Genomic DNA, 26773 nt, shown 5'->3' with positions numbered 1-26773 from the left:
GATCTTAAACATAGATGTTTAATGATTTGACACAATGAGCCAGATTGATCAAGTTTCTTGCGTTTTTATTTTCATTTCACAAACAAAAGGGGAAATTACACTTTGGAAGAATGCCATTAAGAAATCTGGCCCATTCTGCCGTCTTGCTCTCAAAGATGCAATGTGTGTTGTAGATGTGCATGTCTTTGAAAGTCAGGCACTGGATCCACTGTCCAGTTTTCATTGACTTGGTAAGATCAACACAATTCAGTAGTTATTTTTCATCATGAACAGGCACCTATTTTAAAGTGGTAACATATGAAAAAAATAATAAAATGAAGAGCTTTTTTTCATGCATTCTGTTGTCTAATCACTTTTCTCAGATTAGGTAGAAGACACGTGTTGAAAATGCATAGATAAATGATTTAGCTTCTCTATTCCCAGTTGTTTACTAGCATTCTCCAGTTATTGCCCTTGTTATCAATTGCTGTCTGGCATAGACATCACAACAGTGTAAATGGCATTGACTTACCATGCATTGCAGAATTAAGATGCGAACTAAGCTCATTCTGTAATATGTAACTCCGGACACTAGATGGCAGAGTTTACATATTAACAGACAGAAAAGTAATGAAACTGTTACACTTCTTTCACAACCATCTGGAAAAAAGTGGCACAAACACCAAGTTTTATTTAATCAGTCCTTCAGAAACAAACTTAAATGCAGCCGCACTGAACAGGTGTCATTGTTTGTGAAAGGATACAATGGAAAATGCTGGTTAAAGTTTACTGCAGCCATGTTTATATGTGGTTAAGCCTGTGTAGTGAAAGAAATACAGTAAAGCACAGCTAGAAAAAAGCCTGGAATAATAAAAGCAAGTTAAACATCACAATTGAAACGTGTTCATTGTCTCTTGCTTTATACAATAACATTTCCTCTCTTTGTTTTTAAACCAATTCAAATGCCAGCTAACCCCCTTGCCAACCAGGTGGACTGAAGAACATGGTAACATTCGATTGCACTTGGAACCTGCGGCCAAACAAACAAATAAATATAGTACTGAAAATCCGCAATTATATCTGTGAAGAATGTGCATATAAAGGGTTGGGTGAGTAGTTATGAAGAGACAGGTCAGAATGTGTGGTGCTTCTCAAGGGAAGATCATTAGCATTCCTTCGAAAGAGGTCAACGTTTACTACAATTTTAAGGAAATCAGTTCAGTTTATTTCAGTTACAGGATTTTATTAAAAAAAGATAAAGTGAAAAATGAAAAACTGCCACCACTCAACTGTGTTTAATCCATATCCCCCATTCTGACACGTTGGAAATGGTGCCAGACTTCCATTTTAACCCGCAACTACCATCCACGGGTCCTGTGGACGCAGAGCCCTGTTCAAATGCCCACTGCTCTTCTGCTATGTGCAGCCGCTCACTGTACCCTCTATCGATTGATCAAGAAACGATCATAATGAATAACTTGCAATAACTCATTAATATAATTAAATGCTGGAGCTACTAGGAGTCAATTCTAGAGTCCTATGACGTTAATATGTTGCAAACGGAAATAAAAAGGCTTTTCCAATTTTTTTTTCAGGTTCATTTTTACTTATTTTGGCCAATGGCACCATTTTGTGCCACTAAACTTTGCTGGGATAAACAGTTGCATTCTCTACATGTCTGCAGACCCAAATGAGTCTGAAATGCTCTCGCAAACTCCGCTCCCTACAGTGGATATTCTCAGAACCGCTGCTTGCTGACCCAGTCCCTGCAGATGATCTTTCCATGTCCAAAAGGAAAAGGTGCTCCATTTGTCCATGGACTGAAAGACAAACATTTCCTGCGCCTTGTGCAAAAATCCCATCTGTGCCTGTGTCCAAACTGCACCTGAGCAATGAAACGGCTCAGACACCTTTCAATAGTGCTGTTTTCTTTTGCTATGATGTCATCTTTGTTAAATGGATTTCATCAGTCAGTTTCTCAGACGATGGGTCCGCTGGACCAGTGGATAGTACTTAATTCCCTTTTTTTAGTGGATAGTACTTACGGGTTAAAAAGATCAATGGCAAGAGCAATGCATTCCTCAAGGGGGTACACAACATTACATGTGCGTTCATTAAGAGATTGTGAACCAAACAGTCCCAGTGATAAGCAGCTCATTCTGCAGTGGCACAGGGAATGCTTCATTCATTTGGTTGGTGGGTGCTTCTGCATCCAAGACATAAAATGACTGATGCTTCACAGGGAACAGTCTCAATGTATTTTTGGTGTTCTGCAACTTCCCTGAAGAAACAAGGCAGGAAACCTCCACATAACCCACACGGACAACATGTAACTTTCAAATTAACTCACTACACTGTCTCTACAGACATAGCATTCATTTCATTCACTTCTCAGCAGCAAACAGGATGTGCCTGACTGTTGATCTATTTTATTAAAAAGATGCCCAAAGGTACATTTCCTCATTGAAAACCATCTGTCACTTTCATATGGACACAGAATGTAATAACAAAGTTGCTGTTCAAAACTTATTTCATTGTTATAAAACATTTAACATCTGAATCTGACTTCTTGATAACCCACTATTAGGTGGTAAAATAATTTCTATTGAGGAGATGAATACTGTCTCTTAGATGACCATGGTCCACTGCACAATGACTTGATTCCACATTATTTCATTCACTGATACAACTGGCTGCAGCCTCTTTAACCCTTCAGTCACTGGCTCTTTGGGGGTTTATAGTGAACCCGACAGCGCTCGTTAAACACCTAAATAAAAAATACAAAAAGAAATTTTAGACCTATTTCAAACTTCAGGTCAGATTATAAAAAATAATATTAAAAAAGGTCATTTATAAGTCGTTTCATTTTAGTTTTGTAACATTTTTGTGTTCTCTTACCTTTATACTTCTATCATTAACCACCTCTTCAACATTCAGTTCTGACTGCAGAAGCTTTACCTGATAAGATAAAAACGAAATAAGAACATTTGTATTTCACGACATGTACAATTATATAACTGAAGAGCTTGCAAGAACGTAGCCAAACATGTTCTGGTTTTGGTGGTTAAATCATAGATTACCTTGGTTTGCTCTTTTCTGAGTTGCTTTATTAGTGTTAAATTGTCAGTGTCCTTCTCCCTCTCCCCTCGCAGTTGGCTTACTACACAAGATGTCTGGGCTATACAAGTTTTAATGGCTTTGTCTCGACTGCTGTGAGCCTCCATTAACTAAAAAGAAAAAACACATTTTACTGTCATTTATACAGTGAAACAGGAATTTAACATACAGTATGGAACAGATTCCTTATTAAATCTGGTTTTATATCTAAACTACAATATTATTATTATTATTATTATTATTATTATTATTATTATTATTATTATTATTAATCCAGGGCGACTTACAGTTGAAACAAAATATCACAATACAGAATATCACATTACAGATAAAAGCAGTTATAAAGTACAGTAAAATCAGTAGAAAATAAGATCAAATTCAAATAAGAGCAAAATAAATACAGTAAATAATTATATGTAAGAGCGAATTCAACTAAGAGCAGTTAAACTTCTAGTAAATACTTGCTTATAAGAGTAATCTCCATTAAGAGCATGAAGTAAGTATGATAAATGGATAAGAATGATTTCAAATAAGAGCGTGAATCACCTATAAGAGTAAAATCAAGTACAAGATACAGGAGATGGTTATAATTAAGAGCAGCAGTAGAATACGGCAAAGTATGGAGCAGTTCAGTGCAAGTACACATTGCATTATGGCTGATAACGGAGTGATCATTATAGATGATCACTCACTTTTAAGGATAGTAAACATTGTATTTTTAAGTGTTACGTGCACTAATATCTGCCCTTTTGCCAGAATACATGTGCATGCTAGCTCCACCTTTAAGACTCTTGGTCACTAGTTGCATGTGTTTATTCAAATCTAAAACAAAATACAATTACATTTGGGCAAAGAAAACACTTTAACACAGACCTAGTAAATACTGTAGATACTGGGATGAAAACCTCCAAAAACTTTTGCTTCAGTATGCATTGTAAAATACAATTAGGATACATTTCTAGCAGTTTATAAAGCACTAACTTACTATTCTGAATGAAGAGGTATTTACTAAAGGGATACTGAAGGCAATGGAGCACTTGGTTTAACTTAAATCAAGCAGTTTGCATACTTACAGATTCATAAAGTTGTTTACATGTTTCAGTAGCATCAACCTTCCCTTCAAATGAAACGGTGGGAAGTGAGGTGTTTAATTTATGGATTATTCGGTCGTCGATGGTTCGCATCAGCCTGAGTGTTTCCTGAATCAAACACATAAGATAAAGTTAAAACAATCTATTCAGGCAGAATTTAGAAACAAACATGCAAAAGTACACGGCATCACATTGCATGTTTACACAATTAATTTCCTAGACCAGATGTCACATATTTGGAGGCAAATAGGCAACCTAGAACATCTTTTCATTCATAATTTATGTTCTAAAACAGCTGCATTGTTCATTTCAGGACGGCAAACTGCAAATGATCAAAGGGCATAGTGTCATGTACCTCAAGATATACACAAACACATTATTTATTTATATATATATATATATATTTTTTTTTTTTTTTTTTTTTAGTCCTCTGAGTCCCTGGAAGCCCTCGATCCAGGGAAAATTGTGACAGGTCAGTGCTAGATGTACTGTACAGGTTTATTCAATTTTGCAATTCAAATTTAAAAATTACGTATCAAAAGTTTCAACTAAAAAACAACAATGCTGCATGTTATTTGTTGTTATGCAAGCGTATTTATGACATATTTTAATATTTACAAAACAACAAGTAGCTGCACGTGTGATCATTCTGACTGGAAACTAAACAGGTAGTTGAACTACAGAAAGGGTCAATGGAATTACAAGTACAGTAACATAATGCAATCAAATGAATCGCTCAAAACCTTGCTCATCATATCAGCAACATGCCATTTCAAGAGGATCGTGCACTGTTTGTAACGGCGTGGGTTTCAGTAATAATTGTGCATTTATTACCTGAAACTCCGAGAAGTCCTCACAGTTAAAACTTGTGCTGGGCGCCGCCATATTAGATAAACCAGGGTCCTTACAACTCAGTGCAGTGCAGGGATAGCTAAAGAAAAGCCTGGGTAACCGATAACACAAACATTAATAATAATAATAATAATAATAATAATAATAATAATAATAATAATAATAATAATAATACCTGCCCATATCTGAATCGTGGTTTTTTTTTTAAATCACAGCTTTATGATGTTGTCCCTGAGTTTTACCAGTCTGTTGGCTATTTTCGCTGCTCTCACTTTTTTTTTTAGTCTGTGAAGAGATCTGTCTGGATCTCGCCCCCTTCTGAACTCCACTAATTACACTCTCAGTAGGGCGCTGGGTCGCAGGAAGTGTTTTTAATGGGCAAGCCCGGGCACCTTCCTGGCCGCTGCTTTTCCTGTCACAGCCACAGGGTCTCGACTGACACACCGGCCTGTCTGACTTTGAGACCGGACTCTTTCACAGGAAGCACCCGTGACTTGTACCGCTTAAGAGTCTTTAAAATATACCTGCCAGCATGTTTTTAAATCAGATTAGCGGAGTTCGCAGCCTTAGTCTTGTCCGGAGTTTTGCTGTTAAGTAGAATCACAGTACACTGTTTACTGTAACTTACTGTCGTGTAGTACTGGCTGTGTTTCACATTGCCAACTTTAATGAAATAAGAACACAATAGTGTTAGCTGTTTATTTATTTATTTATGTATGTATTTATTTATTTGAGCCGTCACCGTTCCGTTGTTAAAGTGTTGATTGTGTTGAAGTTCACTTCAGTTATGTCTCCTGTGATTGAAGTTCACTTCAGTTATGTCTCCTGTGATTGAGAAGATGATTCTGTTTCATTGATAATGATGTATAACAACAGTGGCAGCTCCTTATGTTTAATACAAACAGCGAGTGGAGTTAACTGGATTTCATTAAATCGCAGTTAAGCGGTATTATTTGCAACAAGGCTATAACATTTTTTTTTTTTTTTGCTATGAGTCATTTTAAATCCGGTGTTACGGGAAAAAAAAAAAAAAGTATATCGCCTTCACTGCGCTTGCGCGATTTCCTTACACAGGGTGGTTTTCCTTCCTGAATTTGTAAAATGTAGCAAAATGTCGTCAGAATCTCTGTTAATTATATTTTGCGTGAAAAATATTTCAGTAATGTTGACATAAATCACATCGTTTTAATATACCGTTAAATTAATATAATAGACAGTATTTTGTTTTAGTGTCTTATGATTTAATCATAGTTTTGATCTTTACTACCCTGTTTAGAAAGGGTACAAATAAGCAGCAGCCTTTTTTACATTATAATTGAAACAGGAGAAAAAGCAAGTGATCGTGTTTCACAGCTTTTAACGCTTTTCCAAGAGTTTATTAAGTAATGGAGCTGGCTGAAAATAACTTTAAAGTGACATTACGCGATTAAAAAAATAGTCAGCCTGCTAATAATGTAATCTGTATTTTACTAGCAAGAACTCTCGTGTGTTGTCATATATGACTGAACTCCTGTTTCGTTAATGGGAAATGTGTGTTTTGTAATTATATACACACACAGTGAAACTCTGATACAACGTACCGCCTTGCGACCATAAAATTAGTATGTTATAACCGAGATATATAATAACCAGGTACTGTACCACACACACTACGCAAATCTGACAAATTTGTGCAAAACCGTTGTGAACAAGCACTAAACCCTACAATGCATTGCACTCGTACTGTAAAATAATAATTAATTTATAATTTTTTAAATAAATTAATTAATTTTGGACAACCCCAGCTCACTACATAATTGTGCCTGCTTTCGTCCCTTTTTTGATTTCACTGATAACGTAGAGTTTATCCTGGAGCGAGATACGCACTCGTTTAGCGCTCGCATGTTAATACACTACATGTACTGTAATCAACAGCAACGTTCAAACAGCAGTACATAATATCCACCACACAGACGAGGTGCGTGTGTAATAACAGGAAGTATGTACTAAACGAGCTTTTTAAAAAGGATTTCATACGATATTTATTTGGGCCCACGATACAGGTACATTATATCAGAGTGTAGGTTATATACCGGGTATATTGTAAACGAATTTGACTCTCTGTATTGTTCTTGTTCAGTTCTACGGTTATGCCCCCATACAGCGCTGTGAACACGGTTTATATTTTCTGCACTCTTAAGGGTATTCACTATTGGGTGGTCCGTCAGCTGGTCCCTGTGAGATATTCAGATACAAACAAGCCCAGTATATAAATTTGCTATGAATCATATCAAAGTTAGGGGAGTACACTGAAAATGACATAGGAACCTGTTGAACCTGTTAATTGCAATATGATATTAACGAACTTTTACTTTATTTTCAGTTCAGGCCTGTATAGGCTTGACACTCAAATAGGTGTGTTTGTTTTACAGGACAGTTTCGAAGATGCCCCGCAGGAATTAAGACTCACAATGCAGTGGAACAGAGTGCACAGAGGAGATTCTGCATCAAGTCTCCAAGCTCTGAAACAGGCTCCCAGCCACAAGCTGTGCAAGGGACCGGAGGGGTTGCAGCAGGTACATGCAGTTTCTTACCTGATGTCCATATAAAACTGTGTGGGGCCAGGGGAGCCCTATTACATGAAATGCAAGAGTTGAACTGGCAGCACAGGATACTGAGATTGAAAAAACAAATTGTCAACCGCAAAACAAAAAGGAGCATTATGCTAACGAGAGGAACTAAAAAAACACACAAACATGGTTATTGTCCTTATTGTTATGCTTGTCTATGATCAGCATCATAACTGGGATTCCTTAAATACATGTTAAATTCCAGCCCCATAACTTAATATGGTATTTGGGTAAAGTGTCATCATTCTGCAGTGGCCTTGTGATGGCTGTATTGCTGAGCCACTGCAGTAACAGATTTGCATGCAGTGCCAATCTAACATGATATTGTATCCTTCTGGGCCGCTGCATATGTAATTCCTGAAGTAGCCTATTGAGAAATCCAATTGAGGATCGCCAGAATTAAGAGTTGATATAAAACTCCCAAGAAGAGTGAGCGCTTATATGGGACATGATAAAAACAGACAAGAACTTTTGCAAAAAACAACACATTCCTCTATTTCTTTTATGTTTAGCTTAAGCAAATAAACACATTTTAGGTAGTTTCTATTTTTCTTTTATATTTTATAGTATTTTGAGAATAGATTCAGGGCTTTTGGATTCTGACAGATTGACATCAGAATAAACTCCACCCACCTGCACAAGAGCAGTTGTAGGATTCTCCATAGTGGTTCTGCATGGACATCGCTTTTAATGGTCACAGTGTAGCTTGGTCAACATGCTAACGAGCAAGACCTTTCAAATGGAAACCTATATGTCAGAGTGAATCATTGTTGATTTTTTGTTTGTTTTTTGAATTGCACATATCTCCCACAAAGATCTCAAAAAAGAACCTGTGGTTTAATCCACTTTCAGCAGACTAACTACGACACCAAAAGACAATCGAAATTTAGTGTAATACATTGTAGGTTGGTGGTGTTAAGATCTATTGCGTATGGCCTATTATCCAAATGCCTGATTGGTGAGAAATTACTTGTTGTTTTCACAAAGAACAGTGTTCCACAGCTATGGAGGATGGCAGCACTCGCATACCTTTCTTTAAATGTTATTTATTTGCATATGCATCTTTTCTGAGTATGGTTCAAACTTGTGGAGTGTGAGGGAACATGGTCAAGTCTACACTTCCTGGCACACCAGCTAAATAAAATTAGTGAATTTAGAGGCTTTGTGAGAAGCATGCCCAAAAGGGGCTCATTTTTTGCTTGCAGTACGTTTCTGCACTTGCTGTTTTACACTTGCTGCATGACAGCAGACAGGTAATAGATATCTCCTGTATTTTGTTTCCTGAAGCTCGTCCTAGCTTTAAGGTTCCTGGATACAGACCTTCAGAGTTTGATAAGACACTCCTCATTTGGACAGGCCGTTTCAAGAGAAAAGAAGATGTACCAGAGCAGGTTTCGTAAGTAACAAGTGACAAATGGAATCTCAAGGTCGGCAGAAATATTTTGCAAATTTGGCTATTGCAGTTTGTGTAAAGCTCAATATATGTTGTTTTTTTATCTGTTTTTTAGATTTGAAATGATTGATGCAGCAAGGAATAAGGTGAGAGTGAAGGCCTGCTACGGAATGGTCATCCTGTCAATTGTAGCCTGCATTGGAATGGTCATTCTGGGAAAAGAGGTGAGTTCCCTATGTCATGACATCAATTATTAGATGTGCCTCAGTGTTACTCATAATCCATGACTGTAATTTCATCTTTTAAGTAAGTTAAGTACTTGCCTGTTAGACAATGCCAGTATGAGTAAATGATCTACTAGAAAAGAATAATATCTTCTACAGTGTCCACGTCCAGTCCACACATAACTTTGGGTCAGTTTACATACTACAAGGTTGAGTTCAGTAGGATTACAAGTAAAACATATGCACTGACTACTCACTGATCAGCTGGTAACAGGACCAAGAGGAGTATGACTTTTGTGACTTGCAGGGGAGAAGATTGGTTTGTCTAATAAACAAAATAAACTGCATCTTGTCATTGCAGGCAGCTGGTCGGCATGAAAATCTGACAGCCCAGAACATGGAGAAGAAAGCGCGCTATAGAGAGGAGGCTCGCAAAGAGAGAGAAGCTGCTGCCATTGATAAAGCCCAATAAAAAAAAAAAAAAGTTGTTTTTTTAAAACTTTTTTTTTTTACTTTATTTTCAGAAATACAATTCTATATCTATAAACAAGAAGGTGGCCAAATCATCCTATTTGATTAATTTGGGTTTAGAGTGCTGTACGCTAGACACCACATTACCACTGCTAATAGGACACCCAGCTGGCTTTGTGACCAGAGCAGCAGGCAGTTGCCAGTGTCTGCGGCCATTCCCTGCCTGTTTCCTGTGCAGAACAGTAAACAAGCTTAATAAATGCAGGACATTTCCAGCTTCCTCTCAATCTCTGAGTGCAGTCTCTGGTGTACAGTTCCTACATGTAAATATGAAAGCATAGTGTTATAATGGAGATTCTTGCATCTATCCACCATGTGTAGTATTGCAGAAAGTCCAGCAGGGATGCAGACAAATCCAGCAGGCACCACTGTTAAAACCAATGTATTGCCTTGTTTGTGTTAGCAGTGCTTCTCCTCTGTTTTGCCCAGGTAAACTTACGCTATAATAATACACCCAAACAATAGTTGCGTTTGCATTAAATTGTACAATTACTTGTCTCAGAATACTGTTTTTGCCTTTTCCAGATACTATAGCAAAGCTTATACAGGAGCTTGCTTGTCAGCCCTGTTTTTTTACTTCACTGATCAGCTTTGTGTAGTGAATGTCAACGCAGAACATTACTTAAGCGTATAAAAACATTCAGTCCTTGAAATGATTACCATCAGTGCTGGGGATCTTACTATAGAGACAGACAGGGATGTGGATAGAGGGAGCAGTATGATCTACGTGAATGGATTGCTCTTGATTGTATGAGCAAGATCTAACAATGAGGATGGGTATTATTATATGCACTTTAATAGACTGTATATTTCTTGAATTTACTGTTTCAAATAGAGATTGCTGCTTTTAAATGTAATGCCTAAAACGGTACAAAAAAAAAAAAAAATTTAGGCCTATATGAACTTGGATGATATTTTTTGAAATTCTTCTATTAAATGTAATAAAACAACAGCAAAAACTCCTGTGTTATTTTCCTGCACTGTCACTGTAAAGATATGGTATGTTTCAGTGTTTGGACAAATATCTGAATATTGTAATTTTTTGAGATGTTTGTATTCACTAGAAATGGTAAAAATACCTTTCATTATGTACTGCTATGAATGATGGCATGAATTATTAGTATATAGCTGTCTTTCATCCATCGATATATTATTTGTTGACTGGTACATCTCCCTGGAATCTGCAAGAATAATTGTGATTGTCTGATATCTAAACCATCTTGGAAAGAAAAGCACACACAAATGTATCAGAAAACAGATTTTATTCAGAAGACAAGCTTGAACCATCTCACACCCTACATTGGTACAATTTATTAAACCGCACATCTCTTCAGCTTGGCATTCTCTGGTCCTGATTTCAGGAGTTAGAAATACACAATCTCGTCATGCTGAGTCTTGTTGGTCTGCACACTGTGTAAGCTCACTGGTTTGTTTTCATGAGGAAGAGGCTGGTGAACACAGAGGTGCAAATACTCATCTCCTCCAACATGGACCTGAAATGCAAACAGAACAAAGTGAACTCCACAAATGAGCATGGGATTCAAGACTGGTGGGTATGAGCAGCAAGCAAAAACAGCTTGGTGATTATCAGCAATGAGGTTGAAGCAAAAGGTTTTTAATCAATGGAAAAGTTGTAATTATCTACTATCAAACGTTGAATTAGGAAATTGACCTTTTGCCTTGACTAAGGTGTTCTATAAAGTCTGGAAAACCTACAAACTGATAGAAAGTTGATAGTCTAATAAGCGGTTACCGCTTTTAGCACAAGCAGCCCCTGACTTTGGGTATTTCTGCTCAGGAAATGAATGAAAAGGGACTTGTGAGAAAGTTGTTATGCTGGCAAAGGGTAAGAAAACTGCCCCTTTAAAAAAAAAAAAGGTAACAGGTGAGAATAAAAGGTTTCGTTTTACCTTTATGAAGTAGTTTGTACCTGCCACTACCTGTGTCTTGAACTCCTTGGCAGCGAATACAGCAAAAGTCTTGGCAGCATGTTCTTCTGCCTTAGGCTTAACCTGAACAAAACAAAAACCACAGGAACGTCAGTAACAAACGGCTGTAAAGTCATGGAAAAATACAAATGCAGTACCTAATGGACAAGTGAATCACAAGGTGCCCACCATGACATACAGTATGTTGAGAAACTACAAAGACATCTTTAACAGCACCAAACTAAGACTTCAGCACAACTGGATAAGCAGTTCAAGATGCAAAACACACAATATACACATGTGGACGTACACAGCAAAAAACAAAACAAAAACCAACACACATTATATAAGCGTTTAATCATAGTCCAGAATATGCCTTTGCATTGTATTCATAAAGCCTGGTGCATTTACTTCCCTGCTTTTAGGAATATGCTTCTTATTTCTACTCCTGATAAAAAGCCCTGTTAAGATCTGACAAACTATTCTAAAACCTCAAAGCTGCCACACCCAATTCTTAAATCCTTAGTAATACACTTGCATTTCACAAGCTGAAGCTTTAAATACTGGAAAATGAGAACTAAAAACTACAGAAGCAACCGGTTTTTTTTTTTTTTTTTTTCGCCAACAACCCTGTGATAATGGCTCATACCCCTCTCCCTTTGATTAATAAAACAAACAGGGTCATGTGATCCTTATGATTCAAATTACCTGTGAAACGGAAAGAATTTATTAGAAATGCTTCCAGTCGAGAAGTCTGTCAAATAATATTGCCAAGTTTTACAAAATATTCTACCATGCAGTGTTGTTTTTAACTTATGAGGAGTGACTACTGTAAAACATTTCTACTGACAAACACACAAAGCGTTCTAAATTCAGAGAGAATCTGAAAATCTAGGCACAGCTAAACATACACACTCGAGCAACACTATGCTAACACGTTTGGCAACAGTTGCTTAAAAAAAAAAAAAAAAAAAAAAAAACACGTTATGGTACAAAGTAAAACAAACAACAAAGCCCGAAGGGATTCTGCCATACACCCCGTCTCGGACCATCATAAATATGTGGAAAGTGCTCCGCAGCAGAGCATTTTGTTAAACCTCCCTCAAGACACCCTCGTCACTGCTTTCCAAATAATGTGGAATGAAAAAAAAAAAAATAATAAAATAAAATAAATGAATAAATTAAGATTGTCACTAGATTCTGGTGTACACTGCTTACCTTGTTACATATCTGCTGCACTTCATCGGTGGCTGGTTTAGATTCACTGGTTCCTCCACACATCATGGGCATCTTGATTACTGGCACTTAGACTTGCTAAAGATCGCAAAAACAGTAGAACAATGCTTCCCACAGCGCAGCTTCGCTTCTTGTGGCACAGAGCTGTCAGGTGACTACAGCAGTCTCAGCAGTCACGTGTTACGGTTCTGCTGATTGGCTCAGAACTCGACCATTTCCTAATCTAGGAGAATATACACACCTACGAGAAAAGAACTAGAACTGGGGTAAAGCGTTGTGTTAAAAAACAAATACATTTCTTCTTATAATTCATTAGGGAGCTGATAGAATATAATGTGTGTACCTCATACACTTTAAATTCTGCACTTCAAATATGTTCGTCCCCAAATGTTGGTATTCTTAATAACTTGCTAAAGAATGTCCTTTGAATAAATGGATCGGCCAGGTGCTGCATTGGTCTCTGGTTCAAGTGGGAACCGATGTCACCGCCTGATCTCCAGACCACCTGGCTGGGAAGTGGGTTATAAAAGAGACAGAACGTACCAAGGCCCAAGTAATCAGGGGCATATTCAATTTTATTCTGTTATTTTAGACAATGTATGATTTGTTTTTGTATTTGAGTAAGCTACAGTTCCATAAAAGAGAAACTCCACAGTGTTTGAGAGTAATAAGATGATGTAATCTTGTTAGGCACCACTATATATAGTATTGGACACATAGATGTCTAAGTGAAAATGGAACAGGACATAAATGTATATTTACTACACAATTTACTTCCCTTTGAAAAAAAAAGTGTCACAAATTAAGAGTCTGGACACACGGGGACAACATGGAGCCTACAAGATGACTGTAGTGAACACTTGTTTACACATGTGCATGCCAAGGGTTCATAAAACCCAGCCTGTGGGACTGAAATACTGCATTGCACACAAACACTGTAGTTCACTTAGTAGGTGATGTGTTTGTTTGGCAACGAGTCAAAATATCTCACTGCTCAAATGTGAAAAACATACAAGTTTGATAACTTGAAATGACAAAAACCTTAACAGCCTCCAGAGGGAGATAGTAGTTAACCGCATGACCAGCCTGCTACAAGTCATGGGACGGGAAAATCAATTTACCCAGCGTCTCTCTCAGCTAGCCCCGGTCTCCCCTAAATATTGTTATTGTATATCAGGAGGAAACACTGTCCCATACACTCAGTACAGCACGCAACCCATTGCAATTTCACCTTTTCCAAATATATATATATATATATATATATATATATATATATATATATATATATATATATATATATATATATATATATATTATATATATTTTATCTTTGGTGCAAATAATAAGCTTCATTGGCTTGTTATGTAAACTGGCGTTATTTTATCACGCGAGACGCCGTTCTCTCGCACATGCGCAAGGATCGCAAGGAAATCACCTGGTACTGGAAGAACAGGAGCAGATGCATTGCTCTGCTGCTCGGTACTGTTTGTTTGAATTTAGACTCTTAACTATATATTGCAATCCGGCGATTTGAAGGTGTATATAATATATTTGCATTACCCTTTCTCAAAATATAAACGGATTTTAAGCACCTTTTTTTATTAGATTTGTTGCAGCTTATCGCTGCACATCCACCGATACAATTGCGGCCCCGATATCTAACAGGATACCCGACGAGGATGACGATCCAGGCGTAAGTTCATTATTAAGAAAATTAACACAAAATACTCGTTATAAATGTGGCTAAGTCTTTGTGTTTTAGGTATTCGAGTGGAGGATACCGTAACCGCATTCCATTTTAAAGCAACACTGATGTTTACTAATCACAATTATTAAGCTAAAGATATGAACAGGAAATGACAGAATATATATGTATTTTCAGGGCCAGTGCCGTTACAGTATTAGAGTGGAATTAGGATAAACGCATACCAGAAGCACAGTAATGTTGGTGAGCCCATTTAATAGGGCATGCATTCAAGTCACCAAAATGCATATTCAGATAAAGAGCAAAACCTGGTTCAGTGCTTTTAGGTGTGGTGGATATGCACAAACCCCTTTGACAAAACTTGATACACATCGTTGAGAGTATAATAGTCTTGTGGGTGTTTTTTTAAAATCAGCAGTTAAAAATGTACTTTTCATTATCTAGTGAAAAAATACTTCTTTCCTTTTAATTCCAGTTTGAAGAAGATATCGAGGAGGCAGGTAGCGGAGCAGAAGGTCAAGGAAAAAGAAAACGACTGTTCTCAAAAGAACGTGAGTGCTTCTGTAGGAGGAGTAAAACAACTTTTTTGGAAACGAAACAAAAACAATGCAAGGAATAGGACCGAGTGTTGAAATTATTTTCCACATTTGAGAGAGTAATATAATTCTGTACAATATTAATGTATCTGATCCTGGGAGGCGTTGTCATGCTTTATAGATTGAACCACTACTGTGTGTCAGAGTGGATCAAGGAAACCAGAGTCTGCTCTTAAAACTGTGATGCATCTAATTCTACAAACAAAGGGCAGTGCAATAACAATTCATAGGAAATCTAGCAAATAAAATTAATACTTGTAATTGGGTCTTGGCATTCTTGTTTTTTTTTTTTCACAGTGCGGTGCATGATGTATGGTTTTGGAGATGATCAAAACCCTTACACAGAATCGGTGGATATTTTGGAGGACCTAGTTATAGAGTTCATTACAGAAATGGTAGGTGTGGATGAGGCGTGGGAACAGTGCTTGCTGACTCATTATTAAAATGAAGGTTGAATAGAAAGGTATGATTCTTCAAAGTCGTTTTGAGGCGTCAAATTATTCAAAGCATTTGTCATATTGCCCATCTTCAGTACATAGACTGAAGGTATGTGTTTTTTTGTATGTGCTTCTGTTGCCATTTTAGAAACTTTTTTTTTTTTTTTGCTGTAATATGAAAACAATCCAGTAATAGTAAATTACTTACAAGGATATATGTTGGGAGCAGGACTGTCTTTTTTCACTTTAAAGTTAAACTTGTTGAATGGATATGCCATACATATATTGAAACATAAATGAAGTGCAGTAGATTGTATGAGTAATTCAGATGTTTTTTTTATTTTTTATTTTTTTATCCCCCCCCCCCCAGACACACAAAGCTATGTCGATTGGACGACAGGGCCGTGTTCAAGTTGAAGACATAGTTTTTCTGATCAGAAAAGATCCCAGAAAGTTTGCCAGGGTTAAAGATCTGCTCACAATGAATGAAGAGCTGAAAAGAGCCCGGAAGGCGTTTGATGAAGCTAACTATGGTTCTTAGTCTGTCGAATACATGAGATTTGTTGGAAGCGTTCATATTTACATTTGCAGGACCACTTTTTAAAAAGATGATTACTTTTCAACTCCAGAAGCGCAATCAAAGATTGACTTTTTACAGTGTTGGGATGATCAGAACGTAATGTTTGTTCACTCATTTTTTTAATGTAAATACAAATATACTTTAAAATAAAGAGCCCTTCAAATGAATTGACCGTTTTAATTTTAATGCAGCAAAGCTAACTGCTGTTGCAAAGTTTATGAAGAACAGTTGTTAATTATGTATTACTTCCTTAAACTCCTTATCTGCTGCATTACAGGATGTTTTTTTTTTTTTTGGGGGGGGGGTGCTGCTAACATAATAACTTTGCATGGACATGCATTACATCAAGTTACTGTACCCTGCTCCAGACAGTTAAGGGATATTCAGAGATGTGTATATTAACGGATATCCATTCCCAAATACTGTATTGAAGTCATGCTTGACATCCCTTATCTGGGATTTACCACACTTAACGTGCATAGGAGAAACATGTTATTGTCTGGAGCACTGTACTTGCATTGTTCATCATAGTGAGATAGATATATATAGTTAGTGAAGTTGTCTTTCAGTGAGTTAAGTATTTATTTATTTTTGTTACAGTTAAGATACCTCTAAGCTAATGAAGGCTATATTGATATAACTGGCGTGCCAACAATGATGTCAAGTCCTTAAAAGTGAATGGGGTTCTGTTTTGAGGAGGGCGGTTTTAGCAATGCAGTTCTCCTGTGCTGGTTACACTGGAAATGAGACAGTAATACCAGTCTGCCTGGAGGTCATTAGGATGTGGATTCAGGTAATTGCATAAGACCGTGATGTGATGTGTGTGTGTGTGTGTTTTTTTTTTTAAACATCTAATAAATACTGTACATTTACCATTTTAAATAACAATGTGCTAACTATGAAGTGATATAAACGTGATTCTGATTTCATGAAATACATTCTTCTCCCAGTTAACAGCTTTTTTTTCTCGAATGTACATTTGGCTTTAAGTACTTGAGCCACCAAATGTCAGACCCTGGCACAGAAATTAAGTTTCAACAAATGCTTGGCTAACGGTTCACTTTTTTTGTGAAATCAATCAATCTTTATTTTATATAGCACCTTTCATAGTGGACCACCATCGCAAAGCGCTTTACAAGATGCAGTAACAACACGAAATATATACTGGACCAATACAAATGTGTTGGAAAAACAACTGATCAATGAATTAAGGTTTATTGTAGGCTATATTGCTTTAAATCACACTGAACCTATTTCGCTCCCCATAGAAACACATTCAGTGCCTAAGCGTCGAGGCGCGCATGCGTGGGGAGTGTTCCATTCATGCGCTGTTTGAGGCACCGAAAAATCAGGGAGCAGGCGCAGTATCACACCGGCAGCGGCCTGGATAGAAATACATAGCAATTATACAGAAAACACAGGTAATCAGCTTAAATACGATGTGCTGCTAGATGGAAAAGATATATATGTGATATCCAAACCAATACACGCACGCGAGGTATATGCGTAAATATTGCTAATGTGATAACATTCATGGTGTGTTTAGAGTGGTGTTGAATGAGCTCGTTAATAAGATAGAATAGTCGAGTTCTGTTTTCGGTGCAATTCCTGGGTGAAGCATCTAGTTACTACGTAACTGAAAGCAATTGAAAAGCAGTTATTTAAAACCGCAATACATGTTTTAATATTGCATTGCGGTTTTACTAAAATACAGTGTGTTTAATAGAATATATAGGTATTCTGATAATATATCCACAGACTGGACAAACCGTTTGAGACAGCCACTATGGCCGTGATCTCCTTATGTAATATAAATGACTAATAATGTATGGATTGAACGAGTGAGCAACCCAGAAACACAAAACTCGTTACCTGCCAACAATCCCGATTTCGTCCCGAGGCGTGATCTCCTGTCTCCCGGTGAGACTAACGAAACCCCCCGAGATTATTTAGCTTGTCAATTGAAATGCACTATTTATTACCTTCATTTTTAGTTACGCTGTATTACTGATTTAACTTGATAGTTCTTGTATCTCTGAATATACCAAGTTGATTCTTTTAATTATTAATTTAATGGTAATTAGTAAATGTGGGGACCTCATTCAAAAGGGAAAAAAGAAAATAAAGATTACAAACTCAGTTTATGTATGGTGCGGCAACATTGTCTGCTCTATCGTCCTGCATAATGGGCGTGGTTTCGTTTGCTATCCGATTCCTTGTAACTCGCAACAAGTTTTTTTAATATGAAATTAAACATTAATTATTATAATCCATATATTTTAGTATTTTATATATACATATATGTGTATATTTCAATTTACAATTTGAGTTTAAAATAATTATGTTCAGGAATATACAGATTTTCAGAATATATTTGACTGTTTATTTCAACAATGTTCATTTAGTTAATATACACATTTTAATACAAGCACGCTTTAGTTACACCAGAAATAACCTTCAATATTCATCCTTCTGAAAGATACGATTTTTAGTAAGTTACACATAAGAGAATCAGTGAGGCCTAATTGTAACAATGAAACCACGCAATTTCAACAGGATCTGATGGATGTCCCAAAGTGTCAGGAGTAACATTACAAATAATAATAATAATAATAATAATAATAATAATACAACATGAATTGATTCTTAGTACTGGTATCACTGCTGCACAATGGCATTCCAAATTGAACCCCTGCTTTTTCCTTATCCTGTACAATGGGAATAAAGTGGAGGGGATAGAGTTAGAGGTCAAACTCATTCAGTTGTGTTTAATGGATATCTGTTAGTTCTTGGTAGTATAACAATGATGTAACCTATTTATTCTCCTGGCTCACGATTGGCAGTGATTTATCGATTATTACGTTTCACAATATTTCCTCAACCTACTGTAGTTCTTATTTGCATGTTCCTTATTTATTTATTTATTTAATCTATATCTGTATCGGACTGTGATATTGGTGTACTGATTCTTATAATCACAATATTCTTTGCTGTTCTTGTGGTGGCTGTTATCTGTGTGCAGACAACATGACGAGCTCAGGAAAGGAGAATCTGCGGCTGAAACGCTACAAGAATAAATCTCTGAACACGGATGAGATGAGGAGGAGGAGGGAAGAGGAAGGACTGCAGCTGCGGAAACAGAAGAGAGAGGAGCAGGTGCAATCCTTCACCCCTTACATAACTGAACAAATGCTAGTTCAGCTCCAACACAAGATAGACTTAATGAAATAAAGTTAAAAAATGGGTGTGTCATTTCGTTTGAACCTGTGCTGAGGTGCAAACAACATTCCCTTTGCAAAGTCATTCCTGTTTTTATTTCTGCACCCAGAGCCCTTACCTTACCAGGTCATTCAAATTCCTGTCTTGTGGCTCAAGCTTCTTCATAACCTTTCATGACCAGCACAGACCTATCTGTTCTTGTTCTAAATCTTTGAACAAGTTGAAATAAGAGATGATGGAGCTGGAGCACTGTCAGGGAGTGCTGTTTGCGCAGTCTACTTTTGTGCCTCTTTTCAGCTGTTTTTTTGCATTTACAGTAAGAGCACCCTCTCTATTGCAGTTATTTAAGAGGCGTAATGTAGCAACAGCAGAAGAGTCTGGGGCAGAGGTGGAGGGGATGTCGGACAGCGGCTTCCTCGAGTCTCAAGTCAATAACATGGACATGATCTCAGTGAGTAACCCCAAATGTACATCATTGTCACATTTTCACTGCACTGTGAATACATATACTGTATTTGTAAAGTGTTACATGTGTTAAATATAGTTAAAAGGTTATTTTTTCAAAGGGCTAGGGAGTGTATTGTTATCCAGCATTCTCAAGCAAACCTTGATTTCATTTCTGGAAAAAGTCTATAAAATAAAACATCTCTGTTTGGATTGCAGACAGGTGTCATAACAGCAGACATGACACAGATGATCTTTTCAGAAACTCCAGAGCAGCAGTTAGCCGGCACCCAGAAATTTAGAAAACTGCTTTCAAAAGGTGAGGACGCACCTGCTCTCCCATCACGTAAGCATTGCAATCGCATTCTAGGGTTTCCTCACTGATGTAATGGCATCTTAGAAGAAACAGTGCAGAAGAAAGCCCTGAGCAAATCAGTAAATCTAGAGGTCTGTTCAAATATGCTTAGAAAAAAACATCAGGATGTGTTTGAGTCTGATCAGATTGTGATTAATTCAAATGAAATGTCGTCCTGTAGCTTTACTCAGATACAAGGATTCAGTTACATCCACCATTCATAGTCATTTGGGTTTTGCTTTTTAGAGATCACTTACAATAATAAATCTAACAAACAAATGAAAAAAAACACTATATACCACTATATACACATACTATATATATATATATATATATATATATATATATATATATATATATATATATATATATATATATATATATATATATATATATATATATATATATATATATATATATATATATATATATATATATATATATATATATATATATATATAAAATATGTATTGTCTCTTTCTTTTTGTAATTTTTTTAAACAGAGCCTTGCCCTCCTATTAATGAGGTAATTGCAACCCCAGGTGTGGTTGAGAGGTTCGTGGAGTTTCTCAAACGGAGAGAAAACTGTACCCTTCAGGTAGCTGCTGTTTTCTTTTAATTGCTTATGAGCCTAAAAAAGGTTGTGCATTTTAGATTGATTCCATGTGAGCTGGAGCCACTGGTGTATCAGAACAGTGTCCTAATATATTCTCTAATGGTCTTACTGGGTGGCAGGTTTGCTCCAGTGCTCAGGTTAGCTATGGGAACACATTTCTGTATGCTCATGTCTTCTGTTCAGAGTGTGAAAAGTGTATATGAAAACCACATGAAGAACACACACCAGGAGCTTAAAGCACAGTATTGTACATGGCTAAACTTCTCCAGTGTTGTGTAGTTCTGAGCTTTCAATGTGTAAAATGCAGGTGCTGTAAAGTGAATGTTTGTTTTCAGTTTGAAGCAGCATGGGTGCTGACAAACATTGCATCAGGAACCTCCCACCAAACCAGGGTTGTGATCCAAGCAGGGGCCGTGCCAGTTTTCATAGAGTTACTCAGCTCAGAGTTCGAGGATGTGCAAGAGCAGGTACAAAGCACTCCCTTTTAACCAGTGTATTGTTACATTTCACCACTCGGTGTGAGTTGCTACTTTTAGCACTTGAACCCATGAGCACTATATACTGCAACACGAGATATTTCTATCCTCTAATGGGGAAGGAGACACCTGTATTATGTCACCCTTAAACTTTTGGCTATTTCTGTGTTAAGGGCTACTAAAATCTGAATGTGTAAAAGTACATCTAAATTGTTACAAAACGTGCAACAAGGAGGGATGTAAATTTGAGTTAATAAATTAACTTTCAGAGTTTCTTGTTTTTAGTTTTATAACAATACAAGTTGTATTTTCTGTTAACAATGAAATAGTAAACCATGGTTGTGTTATCTTTGGGAAACCCATAGAGGCTGTTTATTGACCCTTTCTTTGCTGTGCGCCTTTTTAACTTCTTGTTTGTGTGCTGCAGGCAGTGTGGGCGCTTGGAAACATAGCTGGAGACAGCACTGTGTGCCGGGACTATGTGCTAGACTGCAACATTCTGCCCCCTCTGCTCCAGTAAGTACACCTAGCGCTGTGCAATCACGAAAGAAACACATAAACCATGCATCCAAAGGGAAACCGTTTAACAAAGTTTAAGAAAGCTAAGAAAGTGCACCCAGTGTTTTGCCAATGCCTTTGTTTCAGGTTGCTCTCTAAGCAGAACCGGCTAGCAATGATGAGGAATGCAGTGTGGGCCCTTTCCAATCTGTGCAGAGGGAAGAATCCTCCCCCAGACTTTGCCAAGGTAACAAGAGCCATCACATTTCAATAAGTGATTAAGTGTTTTTACATTGGGGGTGAATTGGAGTAGAGGTGTGCATTGCAGTGGAAGTGGTATTATACCGAGCTGTGCGAGTCTGGCATTGAATCCATTACCTTTGTTAGTGTCCATTTTCTAATTCATTTGATCGTGTTAGCAATGGCTGTTATAAACACGTCTCTGCCTGTGTAATGCCCAGGTGTCCCCCAGTCTCAGTGTGCTGTCCTGGCTGCTGTTTATCAATGATGTAGACGTCCTTGCGGATGCCTGCTGGGCCTTGTCATACCTGTCAGACGGACCCAATGACAAGATTCAGGCTGTCATTGATGCTGGGCTCTGCAGGAGATTAGTAGAACTTTTAATGTAAGTTAATTCAATTAAGGGTTACTAGTTTGGGGATGTTTTTGTGTCTGAACCTTTTAAATATATAGTAATAAAGCTTACACTTCTTCAAAACTGCTCATCCAGTTGTGTGAACATTTCTGTTGACATGACATGTCACAGATTCTTTATTTTTTATTGTTACCTGCTTTTTGTGTGAGTTCTGGTCTTGTTTAGGCTAATAGCTGATGATGGGTTTGGAGAAGAACCTCTACAAGTGACAGTCAGTTCATGCTAATAACTGTGGTCACTTTGACCATAGCTGTATACAAGTCTCTTACCTGCATTGTGCATTTGTGTGTTCCTGCAGGCACAGTGACTACAAGGTGGTTTCTCCATCTCTCCGAGCAGTGGGTAACATTGTGACAGGAGATGATGTACAGACACAGGTACAAACTGCCATGCTCTCAATGGATTGGTGAATGTTTACATTTTAAGAATCCTGTCTCTACTTTTAAATTAAATTTCAGATTAAGATATGTTTGAATTATTTACACTTTGATCATTGTGTAGATTGTTTCTCATTCTGTATTTTGTTATTGATGCCTTTGTCCTGCTATTCCAGTGGATACCTAAAAATAACTGCCTGTTTTAGACTCAAGCAATGGTGGGTACAGCCTTAATCTGCCACAGAAGAGAAAAGCCATTGGTCTGGAATCACAAAGGTTGTGAACAAAAGTGTCTAATTACTGCCTATACATTCTGCACCTTGTTTTTTGTAGGTTGTTCTAAATTGCTCAGTTCTACAGAGTTTATTGCACTTACTTAGTAGCCCTAAAGAGTCCATTAAGAAAGAAGCCTGCTGGACAATATCAAACATCACTGCTGGTAACAGGGCGCAGATCCAGGTAGGAAACGCATGGGCGTCTGCTCAGCCTGTCAGTGACTGCTATGTAATCTGTAAAGCAGGAGATCACATTGTGCAAAGAGGAGCGTTTGCTTGTACTTGAATGTATTCCTACGGTTTCATGCACTGGCCCGTGAGCTGACTCCGATATACTCACAGTGAGTGCAGATGCACAGTTTGGCTGAGATGTTAACACAGGTTTATTTTATACGTGATTTGCAATACAGCAGTATTTTAAAAAAGAGTAAGGACCCAGGACATGCGTATACAACACCAAAATTGGATATGTAATATGGAGGGGCAGTTCACTAACGCAGGAGATAAACAGCAATCGGTAATGGCAGTGCACTCCAGAGTGATAGAACTGACATTTTATACACACCAGGGATTCAATTACAGTAACCTAATATGTTTCTCAGCAATAATCTCATATGTATTTAATATTTTTCCCGTTTTACCTAATATTTTTTTTAGACTGTAATAGATGCCAACATATTCCCAGCATTGATAAACATTCTACAAGTAGCAGAATTCAGAACAAGGAAGGAAGCAGCATGGGCTATTACAAACACAACATCTGGAGGCTCGGCAGAACAGATAAGGTATGGACAGGAAGGACTATAGCACGGCTTCACTCTTAGTGCTAACAGTCCTTTAAAATGAGTGAATTTGTACTCCAAATGCAAGTATAAAATATAACAAGACTACCACTATACACATCCTAGCCCTGGGATGTTTGTTTTTTCTTCTGATTGTTTTCATAGGATATATTCCATGAAGCACTGTGTGTGTTATTTTCACCACTCCTGCATGTGGGCTGGTAAAGTGTGTTCTGAGATGTGCTGGTGAGGCTGGGTGTTGTTTCTCCAGGTACCTGGTTGAGCTGGGCTGTATAAAACCCCTGTGTGACCTGCTCACTGTCATGGACTCGAAGATCGTGCAGCTGGCTCTCAACGGCCTGGAGAACATCCTGCGGCTTGGGGAGCAGGAGGCCAAAAGGAGTGGCAGTGGTGTTAACCCTTACTGCGCCCTCATAGAGGAGGCATACGGTGAGGCAAACAGAGCTGCAGGCAATGGATTTCCAGGACAATTCAGCATTGATTTGTTTATCCTGCACCCGTAGCTAGATTGCCACATCTGTGCATACAGTTATCCACTGCGTAAGCTGCTGTTGTGGGAAACACATTCAGCTCACAGCTGTGAAACAGCTCAGTATGGCCAGCATCAGTATAACATTACAAATATAATACAGCGATTTCACCCTCTGATATCTTTTATGTGTTATTGCAATGTCTAAATCGTGGGTAAAACATCAGATACACAAATTTACTTTCCTTACACTGTCTATCAAAAAACACATCAGCCCTAACGTGCCTTCACCTATCATACAGTATGCTATAATGGCAGAAGATATCTTATGCTTAGTGTGAAATTGCTCTGACCAAGAGTTTCTTTTCCCAGAGTTACATTTTTTGATAACATCAGTAGGTTGGATTTAAAGAAAACAAGCCAGAAAGGTTGATCTGTGACCCTCTTGTGTTTCAGGTCTGGATAAGATCGAGTTCCTGCAGGGCCACGAGAACCTGGAGATCTACCAGAAGGCCTTCGACTTGATCGAGCATTACTTCAGCTCGGAGGATGAGGACACGAGCATCGCCCCGCAAGTGGACCTCGACCAGCAGCAGTACATCTTCCAGCAGTGTGAGGCCCCCATGGAAGGCTTCCAGCTATAAGCATGCAGCCTGAGCACTGCATGAAAACCAGAGGAGATGAGAAGACGATGTACAAAAGTGACTTGTGCTCCCCCAGGGAACCCCAGCCCACTGTCCTGGAGAAATTATTTAATAATAAATAATAATGATAATGATTATAGGAACACGTGCCACCGATTGCCTCAAATGACAAGAATTCTTTGCCTCTCATTCCCAAACACTGAACAACAAAATTCATTTTTACTCAATATGTGTACTGAATTTGGATGTGAAATGGACATTTTTCAGAAAGACAAGCAATTCTTTAATATCCATTCCTTGTCTGTTACCGGCACTAGCTGCATTAACATTGATCTCCCTTTTCTTGCACTAAACATCCCTTGAGTTATTTTACTAGATAAATACAAAACAATATATTGAGTCAGACCATGGAAACAAACAAAGGACCAAAAGATCTTCAGCACACCATGGGGAATGGTGATAATGCTGCTGTGCTGACAAAGCCTTGATTATCACTGTGTCAACTGACAATTGGATTGACCTACTTTTTGAAAAAAATGACTGATCTTTTTTGTGGAGCTGGTTCTGTTCAATATGGATTCAAAATATATCAATGGCCCCCTTTTTTACATTGTTTTATTACCAGGGACTCATGAGCAAATACAAAGTATACAGGAAGCCCAAAATCCACTATCGCATCTTAAATGTTCTTCAGACTGGGATCAATAGAACGATTTATGTTCTTATTGCTGTGTCTTTCAAGATGGGGTCACTGAAGACAAGGATTGAAAGACTGTCAGGAAGAAGGCCTTCATATTTTTGTGTCGTCTATTATGAACACATGGGTTATAGTGGTCACATTGACATCATTAACAGTGCTGTGTATCATCGTGCCTATTCTGGGACATCACTGCTACTGTCCTGATTTTACATGAAAAAAGGGCCAGGATCGATGTTTGCCTGCTAGGTTTCCGAGACCCGTAACCATTCCTCTGTCAGTCAAAGCATCAGCGTCCAGCGTTGCATTCTTTGACGCGATGCGCTTGGTGTAAAAAGACGTGAAGCCTCGTTTCCACAGTAAAACCCCCATAATCACAGCCTTTGCTATTCAGTCTTGAGCCTCATTGCTTAGCTGACTGTATAAAGTGAAATATGTAAAGGAGTATAATAGGCAGCGCTGCTTGCTTCCCACTGATCTCTTCCTATTGAAGCGAGCCCAGTAACCTGTAGAGTCACTTCATGTCTAGTTAAATGGCATCTTGTTGAACTTAATTTGAAAGATTGTATCTCATGGTCATTAGATTTAGTCCTCCCTATTTTTTTTAAATGAACACTAAGGAAAATAGAACAATAATAAATTGAAGTTGCTGGATCCATAAACAAGACCAGTTGAAATGTTGCAGTTGGCACAAAAGAATATTTTGGATTTCACATTGAAATTTTGAGAAGGCTTTTCATTTGGTACAGGGTTCTATCTGTATATTGCCAAATCATTTTAGATTTTACATTACATGTCTGGAGTTTTTTTTTTTTTTTTTCAAAGGAATGTTAATGTGGGCTGCCTTACCTATACACGGCATAGTTGTCTTATAATTGCTAAGCCTTGGTCATAAGGATTACCATAAAAACAGATGGGTTTTTGTTGAAGACATTGGGAGAATTCACAAAACCTTTTTTTTTTTTTT

The 26773-nt window shown here is 37.7% G+C and overlaps 5 protein-coding genes across 9 annotated transcripts; 3 read left to right on the top strand and 2 right to left on the bottom strand.

The window, feature by feature from the left end:
• Positions 1 to 2392: 2392 nt before the first annotated feature.
• Positions 2393 to 5306, bottom strand: mix23 (mitochondrial matrix import factor 23). The gene is made up of 6 exons (XM_041232661.1): positions 5215 to 5306; positions 5022 to 5130; positions 4170 to 4295; positions 3060 to 3206; positions 2878 to 2937; positions 2393 to 2746 (listed from the first exon to the last, which is right to left on the bottom strand). The coding sequence occupies exons 1-6, from the start codon at positions 5220 to 5222 to the stop codon at positions 2696 to 2698; spliced, it is 501 nt and encodes a 166-aa protein (XP_041088595.1). The 5' UTR covers positions 5223 to 5306; the 3' UTR covers positions 2393 to 2695.
• A 172-nt stretch (positions 5307 to 5478) lies between these two features.
• fam162a (family with sequence similarity 162 member A) lies at positions 5479 to 10746 on the top strand. The gene is made up of 5 exons (XM_041232659.1): positions 5479 to 5629; positions 7451 to 7594; positions 8936 to 9044; positions 9157 to 9265; positions 9627 to 10746. Exons 1-5 carry the CDS (start codon positions 5572 to 5574, stop codon positions 9735 to 9737), a joined length of 531 nt encoding a protein of 176 aa, XP_041088593.1. The 5' UTR covers positions 5479 to 5571; the 3' UTR covers positions 9738 to 10746.
• Positions 10747 to 11041: 295 nt separating this feature from the next.
• LOC121302646 (cystatin-B-like) lies at positions 11042 to 13102 on the bottom strand. Its single transcript, XM_041232662.1, has 3 exons — positions 12943 to 13102; positions 11707 to 11808; positions 11042 to 11289 (listed from the first exon to the last, which is right to left on the bottom strand). Exons 1-3 carry the CDS (start codon positions 13012 to 13014, stop codon positions 11161 to 11163), a joined length of 303 nt encoding a protein of 100 aa, XP_041088596.1. The 5' UTR covers positions 13015 to 13102; the 3' UTR covers positions 11042 to 11160.
• A 1236-nt stretch (positions 13103 to 14338) lies between these two features.
• Positions 14339 to 16445, top strand: taf13 (TATA-box binding protein associated factor 13). The gene is made up of 5 exons (XM_041233018.1): positions 14339 to 14439; positions 14566 to 14653; positions 15141 to 15216; positions 15559 to 15656; positions 16069 to 16445. The coding sequence occupies exons 1-5, from the start codon at positions 14420 to 14422 to the stop codon at positions 16237 to 16239; spliced, it is 453 nt and encodes a 150-aa protein (XP_041088952.1). The 5' UTR covers positions 14339 to 14419; the 3' UTR covers positions 16240 to 16445.
• Positions 16446 to 16534: 89 nt separating this feature from the next.
• kpna1 (karyopherin alpha 1 (importin alpha 5)) lies at positions 16535 to 26771 on the top strand. 5 transcript variants are annotated; one of them, XM_041233014.1, is made up of 15 exons: positions 16535 to 17071; positions 17547 to 17699; positions 19301 to 19434; positions 19838 to 19948; positions 20161 to 20287; positions 20800 to 20894; positions 21248 to 21379; positions 21816 to 21904; positions 22034 to 22133; positions 22348 to 22511; positions 22840 to 22918; positions 23252 to 23377; positions 23851 to 23978; positions 24247 to 24425; positions 24922 to 26771. In XM_041233014.1, the coding sequence occupies exons 3-15, from the start codon at positions 19306 to 19308 to the stop codon at positions 25107 to 25109; spliced, it is 1647 nt and encodes a 548-aa protein (XP_041088948.1). In that variant the 5' UTR covers positions 16535 to 17071; positions 17547 to 17699; positions 19301 to 19305; the 3' UTR covers positions 25110 to 26771. The 5 variants fall into 5 exon arrangements, with proteins under 5 accessions (XP_041088948.1, XP_041088949.1, XP_041088951.1 ...); XM_041233015.1 differs by lacking the exon at positions 17547 to 17699; XM_041233017.1 differs by lacking the exon at positions 16535 to 17071 and having other exon boundaries at positions 17118 to 17699; positions 20161 to 20260.
• Positions 26772 to 26773: the final 2 nt, after the last annotated feature.

The sequence above is a fragment of the Polyodon spathula genome, chromosome 30 (assembly GCF_017654505.1).
Source record: "Polyodon spathula isolate WHYD16114869_AA chromosome 30, ASM1765450v1, whole genome shotgun sequence".
In the NCBI taxonomy this organism is placed as follows: domain Eukaryota; kingdom Metazoa; phylum Chordata; class Actinopteri; order Acipenseriformes; family Polyodontidae; genus Polyodon; species Polyodon spathula.
Note: the sequence above shows the minus strand (reverse complement) of the source record. Positions and strands in the feature narration are given on the sequence as shown.